The 19927-nt window shown below is 44.0% G+C and overlaps 1 protein-coding gene across 3 annotated transcripts; it reads right to left on the bottom strand.

The window, feature by feature from the left end:
- Nucleotides 1-1435: 1435 nt before the first annotated feature.
- Nucleotides 1436-19645, bottom strand: Slc26a2 (solute carrier family 26 member 2). Of its 3 annotated transcripts, NM_057127.2 has the most exon segments (5): nucleotides 1436-7778; nucleotides 9557-10278; nucleotides 11608-11737; nucleotides 12260-12394; nucleotides 19557-19645. In NM_057127.2, coding segments are annotated over 2 exon segments (2220 nt in total). In that variant the 5' UTR covers nucleotides 10256-10278; nucleotides 11608-11737; nucleotides 12260-12394; nucleotides 19557-19645; the 3' UTR covers nucleotides 1436-6257.
- Nucleotides 19646-19927: the final 282 nt, after the last annotated feature.

Below are 19927 nucleotides of genomic sequence, written 5' to 3' on the forward strand. Positions count from 1 at the left end.
GGCAAAGACTGTGTGTTAGAGCAAAGGCTGGGGTGCAACCGAGGACAGAGCTTATCTTCTTTCTCCTCTCCTTTCTGATCTCAAAGGAAGTCTCAAGCAGAAAATCCTACTTCATGCCAAATGCTGGGACGACAGGCATGTACCGCCATGCCCAGTTAAGGCCAGAGCTTTTAAGGACTTGTCATCTAGGCCTCTAATTTTGAGCTTATCCTGAAAACACCAAGAACTACTGCTGAGTTGTAATTTTTTAAGTTAAATAATTCCTAACTAGAGTTGGGCGTGTTGGCTCATGCCTGCAATCTGAACACTTTAAGAACCTTGGGATAAATGCAGTTAGTTATGGGCAGGCTGCAGTCCTTTTTAAAAAATTGTGTAGGATGTATTCTTAGATTTATGAATGAGACACCAAAAAAAAAAAAAAATGAAAGTGTTCTCTACAGGGCCCAGGATGCTTGGTGCTGTGCAGACACTGTACAGAATGGCTAGAACAGTTAACTCCTTCACTCTGTTGAATGATAGTGAGGTTAGGGAGAGAATCCGAAAATTGCTGTAAAAAGACTAGAAACCATGTGCCCATACTCAGTTGAGAAGGCATCAGAACACCTCCTGGGAGACGCTGCAGGGCAGGTACAGAAAGTGTTAGCACCAGTGCCTTCCAGGCAGACATGATGGCGCATGCCTGTGACCCTGACACGCAGAAAGCTGAGACAGGAGATCAGCAGTCTGGACTATTTGGCAAGGCCTTGTGTCAGACAGACAGACAGACCAGCCAACCAACAAAATGTCTAAATGTGCGCCATTAGGAATGTCACTAGGTTGTCACCCTAAGCTATCTCATCTCTGATGCGGAAATGCAGCTTAGGCATCTCCTGCTCAACCAAGCGGATTGGGGCTTTCTGACTGATGTTACAGGAGCCAAGCACTGCGAGAGCGGAGGGGTCCGGAAGCAATCTCCCACTCCTGTTGTTCTCACTAAAGTAACTGAGTCTCCAGGGGACAGCATTGAGCTCTGTCTATCACAGATGCTTGAGTACAGATGAATGAGGTACTATTCATTTATTGAGACAACCTTGACTGTCCCATCTCCCTGCCCCTGCCTCTACCCACTGGGTGCTGGGGAAGCAAGCCTGTGTCACCACACTAAGATAGCATTTTCAGATTCACTGGTAACCAGGGCTGGAGAGATGGCTCAGTGGTTAGAGCACTGGCTGCTCTTTCAGAGGACCAGGGTTCAATGCCTAGCACCCACATGGTAATTCACAACTGTCTGTATGTCTATTTACAAGGGATCTGATTTCCTTTTCTGGCCTCTGTGGGTACTGCATACACATGGTACACAGACATATATGCAAGTGAAATACCCCAAGACATTAAAGTTAAAAAATTTTAAATCAAATTCACTAATATCGAAATGTCAGAACTCCCAACACTAAAATAATTTACACAGTATCATTTTATTATAACAATTTATTAACAAAGAAATGGCACCCTTAAATCTCAAATACATAAAGACCTTATAAAATAAGCAATACAAACATATTCTTCCAGATGGAAATAAATGATTGACAGCTCCCTCCCCTCAACGGGAAGCACCACATCCTGGTCTGAAGGACAGGTGGGCACTCATCTATGGGGGCAACACTGAGGCACTTCAGTAGTAATCAGGCCTGGCCAAGAAGGGTGGTGACGGCTAAACCCTTTGTCATGTTGTCTGCATTTGTACACAATGCTATGAAGTGGGAAAGCCAGGCTAGGTAGGTATTTTTACACTTACTGCTAAGACACAGAAGCCATGGCAGCATCAGGACTGAGATCCCAATTTCCCAAATGATTTGCCTTCAAGAGGAGGAAGGAGCTATTTGGTTCTATATTTCTTGCTAGGGATACAATGCAGAGTGTGGGATTATCCCCAGAATAAGTCTGTTAAGGTTGCAGATTGAAACCCTTTGTGACCTAGCAGCTATGACAGACTAGAATACAGTGTCTCCAAAAGGCATCTGTTACTCTCACTACCTAGTCTGACACTTCAACATGCTCTTATTTTAAACTAAGTCATAGGGTACAAAATACATACTCAAAAATATACTAGCATAACATTTATTTGAGTTTCTAATTATACTTAGCAGATTTACTTTAAAATTTCAGTTACAAAATACTTTTGGTAAAAAAAAAATAGGTCATGATAAAAATTACCTTATTAAAAATGCCCCCTTCTACATCTAAACCCTCCATTTCCAAGTTACTATTTAAAAAAAAACCTTTAAAAAATTTACTTTTAACACAAAGTAATTCAGTTATACTTTATGAAATAGCCTATACCAAGCCAGCTGGTGCACTGTTTTGTCCTGTGATAGTATAGTTTTCATGCTTAAACTTAGCACCCAAATGTACTATGATCCATGATTTACTAAAATCTTAATATATAAAAAAAGGAGTTGGATGACGAATGGGTCCCAACAGCTAGCTAGTTTTCTTTTCTCTTCTTCTGGCAAAGTCTCACCAACTATCTCAGGCTGGCCAATCCTCCTGCCCCAGCCTTGAAATGCCTCACAGGCCACTGTGTCTACTGAGTCTAATTAGCAACCCATCCTTTCTGCAACTTAATTTAAAGCCCAAATTTAAATTAAAACACCACCAGAATTAAGATTCCGAGAAGAATACAAAGGAACAAAAAATTAGGCACAAATGTAAAGCTAATCATCTGGAGAATTCCACTTTTCTGGGGAACCAGTCTTGCCTGGATATACCTGAGTGGCACTCTTCCAGCTCAGACCTCAATCTGCCCCCAGCTAAGTTATCTCTCTCCATGAAGCACTTCTAAGTCCCCCTGGAACACTGACGCCCAGACATTGGGACTATGCAGAAGTGTTTACTTCTGTGTAGAGAGCCTTCAGCTCATCCCTGTCAGCACCTCCAAGAAAACATGGAAGTGAGGACACTAACAGGGGACACAGATCTCCAACCATCATTGTAAAGGAAGAGACTGTCCTCAAACTTACTGCACCCCTTTCTATACTTTGCGGACTGGGGTTAATCCTGGCAATATGTTCTTAAATGTCAAACTGCCAGGTACATCCCTGCACAGGAACACTGTTTTTGCCAGAATGTAGCCAGAAGCATTAGTCTAATGAACTCATCTATCACCTCCATGCAGTCTCAAAGTTCCCCACTCACTGTGCTGAAAATTTGATATAAATCATACATGTTCCACTGACCCTGATTAAAATTAACTAAGGCACCTGCCAGTTACTCTGTCTGAGATACAGTACTGCAGCCACTCAGCTCACGGGGGACAGTACTCCTGAGCAGGCCCACCAGACTTTGGATACAACGTGAGAATACACTTCTTAGCTCTTTGGAGCTTTGGTGAACCCATGACTTTCCCCTTCTAGAAACAGAACTTATTTCTAACATTGCTCTTAGAGGTACGCTCCTGAACCCTGATCTTTCTGTGGGGCTTACCACAATCTGGATCCAGCCAGGTCTCTTCCTTTCTGGTCACAGACTTTGGTGATCTGTCCTTTCACTTTCCTCAACTGTGTTCTTTTCCTAAAAGGCCTACACACACACCAGCTTATTCCACCCTGGGCCTGTTAACTCCAGCACCTGGAGGCTGAAGCAGGAGACCAACAGTTCACACTCACCCTTGGCTACTTAGTATGTTTGAGGCCAGCCTGTGCCACATAAGACCTTGTCATAAAATACACATAGACATGCACACTCTGTATTTCAAATAAACGAAAGTTGTTTAACAGCATTCAGGTTCTATTCTGTAAACAATCAGGAAATAGTTTACATCTAATGTTCAGGATAAGCAAGATAACTTATAAATATGTTTATAAATATGTTTATAAGCTTATAAATATGTTTAAAGCATCAAAAAGAAAATGGCTTCTTTTGTTGTTTCTGTGCTGGTGGTAAATTAGGCTTTGGTTCTAAATCTGATTCCTTCAAATATCAGCAATCAAAATCAATTTTGGTGTTCGATTTAGGAAGACATCAACCCAAAGAGAAAGGTGGCAACAGCCTCTAGTGCAGTCGTGTTTAAAAAGCAGGATTCTGTTTGCTCTTGTGGGACAAACACGGATCAGGACGTAACTCGGGAATTTGCTAGTGCACAGGTAAAGCTCCAGAACCCGTTAGAGCCACACGATGGACTTACAAGTCAGTCAAGGGCATGTACTTCCCGCCAACACTGAACCAACACTCCTCTTCTATGCTGGTGTTGAATGGAGTATAGAGTTATCTTAAACATGTGTTTTAAAATAGATGTGCATGTGTGCCCGTGTGTGTGCGTGTGTGCCCGTGCGTGTGTGTGTCCCATGGAGGTCAGGAGAGGGTTAGATCGCCTGGAGCTAAAGTTGCAGGTGGTTGTGAGCTGCCTAATGTGGGTGCTGGACACTGAACTCGGGTCCCCTACAAGAGTAGCAAGTGCTCTTAATGCCTGAACGCCTCTCCCGCTCCCATTGAACGTGTACCTACTAGTCTGTCCCTGAGTACTAAACATCTTAACAGTCTTAATTCCAACATGGCCTGAGGGAAGGCAAGAGGGATTTTCAAAAATGACTAGGAAACTGACTTTTCAATTATTCATAAAGATAGGGAGACAAAAGGACAAGCAAACAGCAGTCGACATTTCTGGAACTCTAGGACAGAGTCCAGAGGGATGGCAATGTGGATGCTATCAACAGAACCACTAGAAACCCACATTTTCTACTCTGATGCTTTTACTGGAGTCCTAGAAAGCCATTTCCCACATAAGCAAGCAGGAGGACTCTGCCACTAAGAAACTGCAGGGGCAGTTTCTGGAGCTCACGTCTATAAACTGTTTGAGAGCATTCCACCTCACATGGTTCGTCACACGGGGCTTGCTGCCCACAAACATTTTAAATTGTTCGGTATGTAAGAACAGGCTAAAATGATTTTACACTTCAGAAACTGTTACTATAATAGTTTGACTAAATGTTTTAATCTCATTTGAGTCCTTTATTCCACATTTGGGAGAACTTTTCTTACCTGTCAAAGCCCTTTTCTGAAGAAACGACTCAATTCATAATCTGCAGCCAGCTACTGAGAATGACACACCAATAAATCTAGGGTTCTGTGAAGGTTCGAAGTCCTCCTGCATTAAAAGTGGCCACAGACATCAATATTTATCATAAACCAACAAGGTGCATGGCAGTAAGCATCAGCACTGCATTCACATCTGCAAAGTAATGATGGATGTCCTCTGTGCTCATCCACAAACGGCCACTTCTATTTAAGAAAGACTACCGACCCCCAGCAGATCCCTGATAAAATGCCTCAGTGGCGGGATGGTAGCATTTCTTAAGGGGAACTGTCATTCATTCTTTCTTGGCAAGAATGTGCACCACAAGCGCAACAGTGTGGTAAGAAGCGGCTGAGCCAATATCCTGCCTTCCCTGACAACACTGCCATGGTGTTTGAAAATGCCAATTTAGCAAAGATTCCCCGGGAAGCATGAGAATACATCAAAGGTGAGATGGAGCTTAACAGGAGACAAGTTCTCAAAGACAAAGTCTTCCACTGCTGCTCTGGTTTTGAACTCTTTCCTTACCTACTTATTCTGAATAAAAAGGGAGGACTATCACATCTGATGTTTATAATACAGGTTCTATACAATAGTATCAGGCTGGCTGTGGGGGCCAGATTCTTTTATGAGACTGGCACAGTTCCTGCATGAAGCAAGATGGTGATTTCCAATTATCAGCAAGAGATCTTACTGCTGTCTGGGGAGCAAACCCCAAACAGAGGCACACCAGCAGGGTCAGGACTCGTCTCCTTCAGTCCTTGGGCTTCAGCAGCCTCTGTATCAGCAGCGCTGCCTCCTTTTTCCCCCTCTCCCGAGCCATGCGAAGGCTCCAGTGTGTGTAAAGCAAACCCATTTTTACCTCCCTCTGCGTCCTAGAGGGCAGAGTTCAGATACACAGTCAGTCCCTAAAGTAAGGCGATTAAACTGGGGGGCTGCTTTAAAGTTCTGTCCTGTTTATACAACTGTACCCCAAGAATGCTATCTGCACAAAAGCTGGAAGCCATAACAGTTACTTCTTTTTGATTCTACCCAACCAAAAGCTCTACCGCACATGAGACTATCGAAAGGCTAGCTGCAAAGGAAGCCATCTCACGTGTACACTGCTTCCTCCTTCACAGGAGAAAATGCTGCACACTGAAACTGGCAAGACACTCTTCTTCCTTCTATTAGCTTTCCCAGTCACCAGAAAGACTCATTAATTTTCTCAGTCACCAGAAAGACTCAAACCATTGACCACACACACTCCTTTCTCCTTCTGAGACTCTTCTGCAAAAGCTACTGCTTCAGACAAACTGTAGAAGAGAAGATTTTCTTCTTCCTTTTTGCAATATTCTCCTTTGGCTAAGGAATCCCTCACAGAAGGATTGCACTGAGCCAGTAAAACCTGGATACCAATGGCTTCATAATCCCGGCGAACTTCTTTCAGTGTGTGGATCCCTGCTGTATCCAAAAACTGTATTGCACTACAGTCAATCACAACGGTGTGCAGCTCCAAGGGATCATGGGAAAGCTGCATTGAGACTTCATCCGGGTCCCCATGGAAAGTCACTGTTTCCTCTTTCAGTTTCCTTTTTGCTGCCTTTTTCCAGGCTGCTTTTACCAAGACTGGGTTTAGCGTTTTCTTGTACAAAGCTGATTTAAAGCATTCTTTGTTTATGTAGTAGAGAGGGGCTATGAAGCGGAAAACCTTGATGCCTGACTTACTCCGAAGGTTCTTGTAAGTGGAGATGGACTCGAAGATTTCAGATTCTTCTTCCAAACCAAGCAGTGAAATCTTTGGCATCTGAGTACGGAGAATCACACAAAACATTGAAAAACAAACCCCAACGAGCAGGCCTATTTCAGTGCTTAACAGAGCAGAGGACAGCATCGTCACAAACCAGATAACTGTGTCCATTCTGCTGAGCCTCCACATCTTTGGCAGGTCTCTAAATTTCAGAAGTGCACCCCGGAGATTTACAATGGTGATCACACCAAGGACACATTTTTGGAGGGAATAGAATAAGGGAGCTATTAGCAGAAGGACCAACAGAAGAACGAGGGATGTCACTATAGCGGACAGTTGGGTCTGGCAACCTGTTGACTCTTTAACCAGTGTCTTTGCAAGGGCGGCACTAGTAGTTATGCAGTGGAAGAAGGAGGGTATGATATTGCAAAAGCCAATGGCATACATTTCCTGATTGGCTTTCACCGTGTAGCCATGTTTCTTGGCAAACATCTCAGAAAGTGATACAGTGATAGCAAAACCAATGATAGAAATAGCTATGGCATCAACAGCCACATTAGGAATGAGGCTCCAGTCTGGCGCTTGGGGTGGCATAAACCCGGTGGGAATTTGCCCGGCAATACTGGAATTGTAATTCTCATTGAGTTTTCCAAAATGAGAAGCCAATGTGGCTGCCACAACGACAATGAGCTCAGTTGGAATTGGTGCCGGGAGCTTGGACTTGAAGTATTCGTTGAGCTCTTTGGTTGGCACAAGGACCAGGAGACACAAAAGGCTGGTGATGAGGTCACAGATGTTGGTCTTATGAATATTTCTGAAGATGTGGATCCAGGTAGTAATGACTGAGCCTACACCATTGCTCCGAGGAAGGCTCAGCCCCAGGAGGTACTTGGCCTGAGACGTGAGGATGGTGAAGGAGGCACCAGTGACAAACCCGCTCAGCAAGGCATCTGAGAGGTAGACAGACACAAAGCCCACTTGAAAGAAGCCCATGGCTACCTGGAAGGGAGCATATGCAAGCATTAGGCGGAAATGGGAATGAGCTCTTCAGCTTCTTACTACCTCAGCCTTCCCTGCCTGGCTACAAGCTATCAAATACCACAGAGTGTCAGAGCTAAAAGAAATGCAATCAACCTTACGGTTTTCATGTCACTATGCATGCAAGCTTCCAGTAGTCAGACTCATCTGCCCAACCATAGCAAGGACTTAGGGCTTCTACCCTACACAATCATCTAAAACTGGACCACCACTCAGACTGCTTCCAAAAAGGACTGTTTTCAAGGTTCCAAACAAATGTATACAAACTCAAAAGGAACCAAGCAGTGATGGCACACACCTTCAATCCCAGCATTGGGGAAGCAGAGACTGGTAGATCTCTGAGTTCAAGACCAGCCCGGTCTATAGAACGAGTTCCAGGATAGCCAGAGCTACATGGAGAAAAGTTGTCTCAAAAAAACCAAACAAAAACCAAAAAACCCCCAACAAAACAAAACAATCAACCAACAAAAAGCAAACCAACTCAAATTGGAGAAATTCCTCTATTTCAGAAAACATTTTCTCCAAATTAAAAATTATTACCATTAAACTGAAGGTTTTTCACTTTTATTTTTGGAGTTAAGATCTCATGGTCCCAGGGCAGCCTTGAACTTTGCCAACGATGACCCGAAACTCTGGATCCTCCTGCCTCTACCTCCTAAACGCTAGGATTACAGCAGGCACAGACCATGAAAGTAAGATTTAACTGGCAGAAAAACTGATTCACATCTGAACTGAACCTATCTGATTCAGCAGTAATGCTACATCCTCCTCTGCCCACATCTTCAGAGTCCTGCTACCTCTTCCTCCCTTGGTGAGATACACTGAGAAGAAAGCCAACATGGACTCTAGGAACACAACCCCTCGCCCCTTCCTTCTGTCTCTCCCACCTCATCTAAGTACCAAACAAGGCAGCTACTCTTCCCCTTCCTTTCCCGGCTCCAAATGCCTGTAACAGACAACAGGTTTGATGCTGGTATTGATTTCTGGATGCTAAAAGGCAGGGACATAATCATAACAATAGATTAGTGGGTTCTATAGGATACTCAAGGAGGTTTTAATTTGTAATCATTTCTCTTGGCTGGTAAATGATGGTCCTCAAGTTTCCCTCTCCCTCTTCATCAATCCAAGAGAACTATTAAATTCAGCAGAAGTCTCTCAGGATTGCAGTTACTCTAAAGGAAGGCAAGAGCTAGCAATAATGTCAACCACTTTGGTTTTCCTCTTTGCCCTCCCCCACTCCCTGCCCCATCCTCCTGCCCTCTCGTCTGACTAGTCACAGTGATTTTTGCCAGAAACCCAGTGTTTCCAGCATACAAAAGTTAAGAATTGTTCTAGCTGGCCTGAGGACTCTTTCTGGTCTTACGTTTTTAATAAGAATCTGACTGTTGCTGCTTAAGAAGTAGTCTAGGAAGAGCCCTGTCTTACAGTGGAATCCATGGTTTGGCTTGGGGCTCTACCATTCATCTCTTTAGCACTCTGTCAGTGGTAGCAATATTACAACCCCTAGCAGCCTACATACCAGAGATCCTGTGTGTAAAGATTGTTTTTGCCAGAAATAACCAATGGTTATGTCTCCCTCCTTCTTTCTTCTTCCCCAAGTGTCTCAGGCTCTCACTATGTAGCCCTAGATCTTGCTCTGAAACCAGGCTGGCCTCAAACACCTGCGTTGCTCCTGCCCCTGCCCCTATCTCTTGAGTGCTAGGCTCCTATACCCAGCCTAAATGCTCACCATTTCTTACCTGATAAACTCCAGCCATGAATGTCACAGTGCTGCCAATTTTAATTGCATAACAGCTTTTGTCACAGAGTCCGTCTAATGTATGGTTTACTACCACACATCCATTTGAAAACATTGCTATGGAAGATGATGTAGTATCAATGTCAGGGCAGGCTTTATGTAGTTCTCGGTCAACTACCTCACCAATCATAAGGCACAGTATTCCAAAAATGCCCACAGAGATGTGGCGGGAGGTACCAAACAGGAAGTAAATAATGCTGGCAAAAAATGATGTGTACAGACCATAGATAGGTTCCTGGCCAGCCAACAGGGAGTAAGCAATAGACTGGGGCACCAACAATATACCCACAATCAGGCCAGACATCATGTCACCTAAAATGTTTTTCTTCAGATCATATTTTGGGAGCCACCTCAAAACAGGAAAAAAATCAAAAATCCTATTTCTGATTTTGGTTGCATTACACTGGCAACTCTTCTGAAGCTTTCTCATGACAAGCTGTCTGATGTTAGTATCTGGTTTCTCATGGAGTTCCATGTGGATCCTACGAAAAGCTCTTCTCCGATCACTGGGCTCAAACTGCCTTAAGTCAGTGCTTGATCCTCTTTGAGCCCCCAGGGGGAGCTCAGGTGGGAAGCCATAGGCTTCTTCAGGTAAGTCCCTTGGTGAAAGATTATGCTGCTCTTTATTTTCTGAAGACATTCTGGAGACAGATGCTTTACTTCCTACCCCAGAGGAAAAAAATACATGTTAATTTATAAAATAGTTCTCAGCGCTCACATATATCAGCAATCTTACTTATCATTTGTGAGGTTGAAGAATTCCATTTGGGGGTGTTTGAGACAGGGTCTCACTATATAGCATTGGCTGACCTGGAACTTGCCATACAGATCGAGCTAGCTTCAAACTCACAGATATCCACCAGCCTCTACTCCTTCACATTGGAATTAAAAGAATGGGCTACTCTGCCCAGACTGGGCATAGATGACCTGCATATCTGCTCCTTAAGTGAGGCTCATTGGCCCTGGAAGCAGACTATAAACAAGTCAAAACAAATCATTGGTTGGTACAGAGCCTCTCAAGAAAGACAGACAGCGACCGCTAAGGATTCTCCTGTGTATCCCCCTGGATCCCCTGGAGAGTTTTCTAAAAAAAAAAAAAGAAAAGAAAAAAAATGAGGGTCAGGTGATAGTGGTGCACACCCTTAATTCCAGCACAGCCGGGGCAAAAGTATGAGGGGAGGCAGCCTTTCTCTGTTCCATATGCTACCAATGGTCTTTCACAGGCTGAGTAGAGAAATAATGTTGCCTAGAACCTCCACTTGGAAGATAAACAAGAAACCCCACATCTCTGGCCCTGAAACTACTCATCTAGTACCAAAGGACCTGCCTACCCTAGGAACTAGAACAGAACAGAACAAAACCAAAACCAAACCAAAACAAACCCAAAAACAACAAAAGCCAAGCTCTTAAAGGAGCGGATGGTCCAGTGACTAGGACACACTTTGAGCTTGGCCTAGCATGGCCATCTCTCAGTCAAGACTTCATTTCATTAAGTCCTGCTGAAATGCTGCCACTGCTACACATCACCAACCTATCACCTTAGCCCAGATGGACCCATTCTCCTGTATCCTGTGACATTCTGTACCTGTGACTGCAGATAGGAGCCTCTGCAGCTCCTGCAGGAAAGGCAATGCCTTTCTGTCCACCAATGTAATCACCACCAAGCGCATCACTGAGATTTACAGAACTTTAGCTGGTTTACAGAAATATTCAAAGAACAAACTCATTGTGACTATGACCAAATGGAGACAAATAGATGGAGAACTCCGGAAGTTTGAATTGACAGGAAAAAAAAAAAGAACCTTTATCAGGTTTTATAGACCTATCATTACCAAGGTGTTACAATCTAACAAGAAATAGGATATAAGAGGTCATATCCTATTTAAGAACACAGGATGCAAAAAATTACCCATTACTTAGGATGAATAAGAGAAAAATAATAATGGTTTTGATGGTCTTTGAGGGAAAAGTCAGATCTAGAAGACAACTGACCCTGAGCAACTCAAACAGGTTAGTGTGCTGGTCATTAACTCAGCATCTGTCTTCTCACTTCCTGCTCTCCTGAGCCTGCTTGAGTTACTTCCTGTCTGGAGTAGCCTTTGGTCAAGAGGTTTTTCTAAACCTAAGGTAAGAAAAAGAAATATTGAAACATTGTAACCAATAATAACCAGGTCTAAACTTCACCTCTGTGGCTACTATAGATAAGAAGGAAAATAAAAACAAATTTAAAAATGTCTGAGAAAGCAAACTAAGAAACAAATGAAAGTGCTAAAAGTGAGAAAAACAATAGAAAAAGTGAATTCCTGTGACAGGCTTACCAGTAAACTTGACGCAGTCAAAGAAAGACTCAATGGACTCAAAAGACAGCTTAATAGAAATTATTCAAATGTAAAACCACTCAACAACAAAAATGTTGACTGTAATAGAAGAGCCAAGATTTTGGTATGTGGCATATCAAGTATTTAAGCATAGAATTAAAATCCCCAAAGAAGAATACAAGAGAACAGGCAGAGGAAGCATCTCAAAGTTGAGTGGCCAAGAACTGTTTAACAATCTCGAAACAGTGAAGTAGAGGTCCAAGAATCTTGAGAATGCCCCAAAGAACAGGCAGAAAAGCAACTCCCCAGCCATCACCACCACTTACCAATCACTGTTACTCAGAGGGTGCTTCTGAAGACAGACACACATCACTTATGGAGGAACAAAGACAGGAATACAGCACATGTCCTGGACTTAATGGAAGCCAGAAGATGATGTCTTTAAAGCAGCAACTTTACTCCTAGAAATCCACAATCAGAAAAGAATCCTTTAAAAGATGGAGACACTGAATTTATTACCTGAGATCAGTGTGTGTCCACATGTGTGCGAATGAGAAAGCCTGTACGCTCACCCCCTCACCCCAGATCTATTAAGACAGTGTTCGACTTTAAATAAACCAATTTTGAAAATAAAAAATTTAAAGATCTACATTAATCACTATGTAACCTTGGCTGCTCTGTTAATTATGTAGACCAGGTTGACTTCAAACTCATAGACATCCACTTGCTTTTGCCTCTTCCCAAGTGCTGGGATTTAAGGCATGCACCACCATGCTCAGCTTGCTTTCTATTTTACTTCATGCAGATGTTCGTTTTGCCAGCATGCATGTCTGCGCATTATTTGCGGTCAGTGGCTGTGGAGTCCAGAAGAGAGCTTTGGATCCTCTGGAATTGTAATTACAGAAGCTTGTAAGCCATTATGTGAGTGATGGGAATTGAATTTAGGTCCTCTGGAAGAGCAGCCGGTGCTCTTGTCTGCTAGGCCATCTCTTTTAGGCCCGATAATTAAATTCTTAGATCTGTCATTTCTTGTTTAAAAAAAAAAAAGACACTACAGAGCTACAGCCCTTTGAGTGTGTCGCTCAGTGGGGACCTACAATACTGACCCAACAGCCTAACGCACTTGCAAAGGAAGCCACTGGGGAGGAGGAAGGCAAAGAGCCACGATGATTCACAGGAGCTGAGAGCCTTGAGTGCACAGCCTAGTCTCACGACACAGCTTTTAAAACTTACCCTTCACGTGGTTACTTGTTTTCCTCTCATACATAACGGATAAGAGGATAAGAGATATGAGGTCTGAGCTCATCCACTGCACACACAGGCGTGCAGCTCAGGCATTACAACGCTGTCCACACACTGACAGTCAGATCCTGGAGGATTCAGTACGACACAAAGAACCAGGGCACGGAAAACTGAAACAAAGCCTTTTTGTTAGACCCAAGACTCAGACACTCATGCTAGCTCCTTTACGTCTCCATGCTGATATTCCTGTAAAAGCATGCTCACTGTCACTATTTCACGTGGGTCTAAAACCTCAAATCAGCCACCCAGATGAAACAAATAAGATTATCTCATTAGCCTTAAAAATAATGAGGGTGTGGGAACAGAAATAGAAAGCTGAATGTCTGCATGCAGAAGAAGGAAAGCAGACCATATCTACCACCTTGCACAAAACCTAAGTCCAAATGGATTGAAGACCTCAATATGAAGCCTGTAATACTGAAACTTGTATGCAATAATTTTATGATGACCCCAAGCACCGGAATTTGACAGATGATAGGTGCTTCTTTACAGCTTTTTGATGAGGCCTCCTTGGTAGGATCCAGGAGAAGCAAGCCTGTGTCCAGCAGCAAACCGCTGCCCATTGCCGTACGAGGTGTGCTGACATGTACACTAACCACCACATGGCTCCTTGTGCACTTCAGCCTGCCATCGTTGTTTTCTTCAAACCTCCTTGCAAATGACACCCAGAGTCTCTGAACACAGCAAGACTTATGGAGAGGAGAATATTCTTGGAGAAAAATGCTTAATGTCAATAGAGCAATTCTGAATGTCTTCATCCATTCTGAGAGATATGCTTTAAAGTCTGGGTTAGCAGACTCAACAAAAAGGTTTCAGGTCCCCAGAACCTCTCCTCACCAATGTCAATGGAAACTTCTTTGAGATAGCCATTATTCCAGGATTCTGTATAATCCATTTGACCCATCTGGGTCACAACTGTCTGGTTACTAACTGGGCAGACCTGACTACAGTGTCCCTTTACAAGGATTGTTCAGGAAAGATTCCTATTTCTTGGTCTTTCAGAAGCCGCTGAATACATACATTGTATACAACTAGAATAATGCCCATCTATAATCTCACACTTGGGAGGAAGAAGTAGGGGGATCAACAGTTCAAGGTTACCCTCAACCTACACAGTACAGTAAGCTTGAGGCCAGGCTACATGAAACAGACAAACCTCTATCTTTATCTCTATCTACCTTACCTTGCCATTGTGGCTATGTCCTATATCTCCATCCCAAACATGGCATGTGGCCCCATATTGCCACACCATCAATGACTTCTTTCCTGCTTGCCCAGGACCAACTAAGGGCAAAAACAGCCTAACTGATGACTTACTGCCATCATTTCAGCAGTCTAGTCCTTTCATCAAGTTCCAGTGGGCATCTAGTCTAGTGGTTCCCAACCTGGGCATCTTGACCCCTTCAGGGGTCACCTAAGACTACTGGAAAACACAAATATTTGGATATGTCACAGAATCCTGTGAAGGCTCACTCTCTCTATACTAAACAGAAACACTGGTATAGTCTCCTCTAAGAGGCCTCTATTTTCTTTCCCCCATGCACCCATGTCCAATCAGCAGTCACGAACATTAAGCAGCTGGTGCTGGGTTGCGGCCTTCAACTCCGTGCCTTTTCCTGACATCTCCATCTATTTCTTTGGGAGGTGAGCAAGTGGAGTGTTGGGCTTGAACCAGGCCTCATATACTAAGCAGGTTCCTACAGAAGACACACCTTGAAGACAGCATCTTTCAAAATGGTGTGGAAATAGAAATAGAAAACTGAATGTCTGCATTCAGAAGAAGGAAAGCAGACCACATAAGTCCAAATGGATTGAAGACCTCAATATGAAGCCTGTAATACTGAAACTCCTATGCAAACCAAAACAACTTTCGAGATTTAATGTTACCCCAGTCAGAATGGCTACTACCAACAAATAACTTACAACAAATGCTGGAAAGGGTTTGGGGAAAGGAATTCTCATTCACCATTGGTGGGGTTGCAAACTGATCCAATCACTCTGAGAATCTGTGTGGAGATTCTTTAAAAGCTAAGAATAAATTTACCCTATGGCCCAGCTATGCCACTCTTTGGTATATGCCTGAAGGATTCAACACCCTATTATACACCTGCTTACCTGGAGGACCTGAGCTGGGTCTAGCCTGGGCAAGACTATAGGTTGCTTCCCTCCTTTGGCACCTTCCATGGCATCTTCTGGAATTATGAAAGCTAGTCATCAGGAAGGGCTTATTTTCCAGTTATGTTCATTGCTGCTCTATTCCCAATAATTAGGGAATGGAAACAATCCCAATTTCTTTCAACATGTTAACAGACAATAAAACTAAGACACATATACACAGTGGAATACTATTCAACTGTAAAGAAACTGAAATTGTGATAATTTCAGGTAAATGGATGGAATGAGGAAATCTTACATTGAGGGAGTAACACAGACCCAGAAGACCACACAATCTCTCTTGTCTGTGGTGTCTAGCCCCAGACTTCCATGTGTGAGTATGGACCTGGAGTAACCACGGAAACCTGCAATATCGAAAAGGACTCTAGGAGGAGGGGGTGGAGCCCTAGAGAGGGGAATAGCAGGTTTCAAATTGTTGGTCAGTGTGGTGGTTTAAGTAGGTATGGCCTGGACAGACTCATGTGTTTGAATGCTACGCCCATAGGGAGTGAGTGGCACTATTAGGAAGTGTGGCCTTGGAGTACATGTGTCACTGTGGGGGCAGGCTTTGAGGTCTCCTATGCTTAAGCTATGCCAGTTTGGTACACAGTCTCCTGCTGACTGTGGATCAAGATCTCAGCTTCTAGAGGACCATGTATGCCTGCATGCCGCCACGTTTTCTCACATGTCATGGAGGAAACCTCTGAAACTGTAAGCCAGCCATAAATTAAATGCCTTCCTTGACAAGAGTTGCCCTGGTCATGGTGTCTCTTCACAGCAGTAAAACACTAATTCAGTCAGGGAGTCCAAGAGTCACCCAAAACAATATTGGCTACCGCTGTTGCCCTTGGAGCTTAGTTTCTAAGCAGGACCCAGAGGATTCTAGCTTGGTCAGACCTGAAAGCATCCTCCCTGAGGACCAGCTTCCATGGAAACATGCAAGCTTCCTAAGAAGAAAAAAACACAACCGTCCCACTCAGCTGGGATACCTGTGAACCATGATGATTGGCATAGCAAGATACCCTTAAGGGTGCAATGGTGGCATTCATATCTTTGTGAGTAACCAACAGCTGTCTGACTGGACTCAAGGCCTGCTCACAGGAGGACTTTATGCCCAATATTGTAAACCTAGCCAAGTACTTAGGGCTAGTGAAGTCATCGATCTCAGAGGACTTACTGTTGGCAGTTTACTAATCCAGCTTGATACCAAACAGCATTCTAAGTACCGTCTTATGCCCACAGGTAAGTGTAGCTTTTACCCTTTATCAAAGACACTTCTCTTTGCAGCACACAGATGCAATCACAGAAAACCACAACAGGTCAAAAGACAGAGAACGACTGATTGTGGGGTGCCAAGCCCCAATGGACACATGCACAACACAAGACCTGCACCTAAGGTTCAGGGGATATCGTGGAAGGGGCTCGGGTAGGGGGCAGAAAGAGGTCTAGAGGACTGGGAAGTCGGTTGTGAGGCTGCATTACTGAAATGATACCTCAACAGTGTGGCTGCCTAACAAGACCTGAGCAAGTCTGACACCAATAGATACAGAAGGAGGAACTCTCACTGAGTCCCACCCCTAGGCAAAGAACCACAGGAAACTGAGGAATGCTGAACGTGGGTAAATTAGTCTTCCCCAGGGATGACACGCCAAGTGTCTTAGCCAATTCCCAAGTGGCCAGCCCTGAAATCATACACACACAGGTAACACTAAACAGACTCAGCACATTATATTTATATCAGCACACTGAGTTTATATATTTATGCACCTGTAGATTATGTAACGACAACAAAGAAAAAGAAGGCAAAATTTGAGAAGTGAGGGGGGACATGGGAGGGTTTGAAGGGAAGAAATCAAAGGGAGGAAATGATATTATATTTTAATTAATAATTAAGATAAATTTATAGTTGTGAGTGTATATATGCATATATAGTATACATGCCTTTTTAATTTAAAAAAATTTATTATTGTATGTGTAATGTGAGGTCCTGTGTGCAGGCACATACAGGAGTATTTTGACAACTTTGTGAAGTCAGCTCTATTGTTCCACTTCCTTCTACCTTTACGTGAGTTCTGGGGATTGAACTTGGTAACCACACTTATGCAGTAATTGTCTTTATCCACTAAACCACTTTGATGAGCCTCCACTGTATTTTCTGGAACAACTGAACCCAAAGCTCAGAGTTTTAGCCAGACTGGCTGGCCAGGGAGTTCCTCCTGTCTCCATCTCCCAGGACACTAGCAATGGTCACGGCCAACTATTGCATGCCCTCCAGTGTATGTTTTATAGTATATGTACACCGAATTATTCTTTCATCTTCTATTAGGAACAGCAATATAAAATTTACATCTGTGCTATAATCTGGTGCTCTGGCTTCCTCTGTAATTTTTTGTTTATTTGTTTGTTTCTTCTAGCTGGAATGTCCTTCCCCAGTTAAATTCACACTCGTTCTTTTTATTTTTCTCAAATGTCACCTTACCAATCAGCTCCTTACTAAACACAATACGTAAAAATAGCACCCCTCCTGTCTCCATGTCTGCCTTAAGGGGCCATCTGCCCTTCTCTTTGGCTTGACGTTTCCCCCTATGGCCTTTGTTTTGTCATTCCTATTATATATTCACTTCTAAAAGATTCATTTGAAGTATGTGTATATGTGTGTGGTGTGTGTGTGTGTGTGCGCACATGCATGTGTGTGCACAGGTGCCCTTGGAGTCCAGAAGAGGGTTCGAGAACCTCATCAAACAGGTGATTGTTAGGCATCCACCAAGGGTCCTGGAACTTAACTCAAGTCCTCTGCTGGAACAGTTATTCTCTGAAGCATTGAGCCATCTTTTTAGCTCCTACACTTAGTTTAAGCTGTAACCTCAAGTTGCTTGCATAACACCTATTAAGTGCTTTACAAGTATTTGTAAAGAGGACGAATGATGGTTTAAGAGCTTTGCAGGGGGGAAAAAAGGAGGAAGTAATGCCTTTATTCACAATCTAACTCACCAAGCGTGGGCATCTCTTTCTGTAGACACTAAAACCAAGCCTGCATCAAAACACTACTTTGCTAAACATCTTCTTGGGGTTTTGCTCACTCAAAGCTTATGTCTACTTTTAAAACTTATCCTAAAATCCAATATGGAGATCTCCAAAGCCCCAAATATGTTCATCTCTAGCTTCTCCTCTGGGAGGCAGCACATCACAGTGCCACACAAGGGTTTTCAGCATAGGTTTCAGATAAAAATGCAGACTCTTGGGCCTGCCCCTGCAAATCATAGGAGACAGAAGGCGCTGTATTCCGGGTGATGCTGGGCTAGTGATCCTGGGACCACAGCTGACAAATCAATAAGCAACATCAGGTCACCACTCAGAGCCCAGTTACTATTCAATAGCTTGACGGTACTGGGTGAAAACCACTCGGAGTCAATTTCTGACCTGTAAAATGGAGAGACTCCCAAATACCTCACATAAATGAAGATCTCAGAATAGTACAGTACAGTACTTATGCAGTATACAATAGATATTAGGCTCTGTCTCTTACAGTCCTTAACATTCCTAAATGACCTTACACTTTAACGGTTTAAATTTCATAAACAAGATTTTCCTCTGAATCCAATACTAGTGTGAACTGTATATCACACTAGTTCTAGACGCCTCATAAGAAAAAATCGTGGGATTAGAGCTATGAGTATAGTTCAAAAGAATAGTTGGGGAAGGACTTCTGTTCAATTCCCAGCTCCCTACAGCCAGAAAGAGCCCTAGAGCAAAAAGAGGAAAAATAGCAGTAGCATAGTGCCAAAAAGGGAACTTGATGTCTGAATGCTTACATCCCTCTAAATCCCAATTTGTGAGAGAAAGGGACGCAGCATTGGGGAGAGGTGGGGTTCACTTACTAACTCTGTCAGGACTTGCTCTGTCTTTTTAGGTATCTTCTCAGCGCGTCCGTCCACCTAACTACTGAAAGAATCCCAAGTCTAGTGACTGTAAAAGGATTTCTGCACTTTTGCGTCTAAGAGTGGAAGGTGGAGACAGGGCTTCGTTCCAGCCCGGACACATCAGGTCCGAGGCGGCCCGGCTAGCACTGGGCCACCGCAGGTCTGCCAGGTCAGTCCCTGCCGGGTTTTGTCTCGGCTGCAGACGCACTGCTGACCGCAGAGCTCCCCTCTCGCCTCCGGTCCTCACCTTAATGCTCCAGTCCGCCAGACACGGGCTCCCACGGCACGTCCTCCGGCAAGACTTGGCTGCAGGGACGCCGCCGCACGGGTACAGGCAGTCTGGCCGCGGGCGAGCTTCCCTTTAATACCCCGGCAACCGTCCCCGCCCATGGTCCGGCCCCAAGGAGGCAGCAGCTAGCCATGGTCACCGTAGGAAAGGTGCGGAAGGAACCCGGCAAGGCCCGCGGCGTGGCAGTCACGTGGCATGGTGGTGTGGACCGCCGGCCAATCACCTGGGCCGGCCGGCGACAACCCCGCCCCTCGACCGCTTGCTTCTTCGTGATTGGCTGTCCTGGGCTACAAGCCAAGTCTGAGTCTTCAGTGGATCCCGCGATCTAC

Source organism: Rattus norvegicus, chromosome 18 (genome assembly GCF_021556685.1).
Source record: "Rattus norvegicus strain SHRSP/BbbUtx chromosome 18, alternate assembly SHRSP_T2T, whole genome shotgun sequence".
NCBI classification, from domain to species: Eukaryota; Metazoa; Chordata; class Mammalia; order Rodentia; family Muridae; genus Rattus; species Rattus norvegicus.

Excerpts from the sequence above, each read along its gene's own strand:
- Slc26a2 (XM_087592062.1), bottom strand. The coding sequence starts at position 7,772 with ATGGGCTTCTTTCAAGTGGGCTTTGTGTCTGTCTACCTCTCAGATGCC.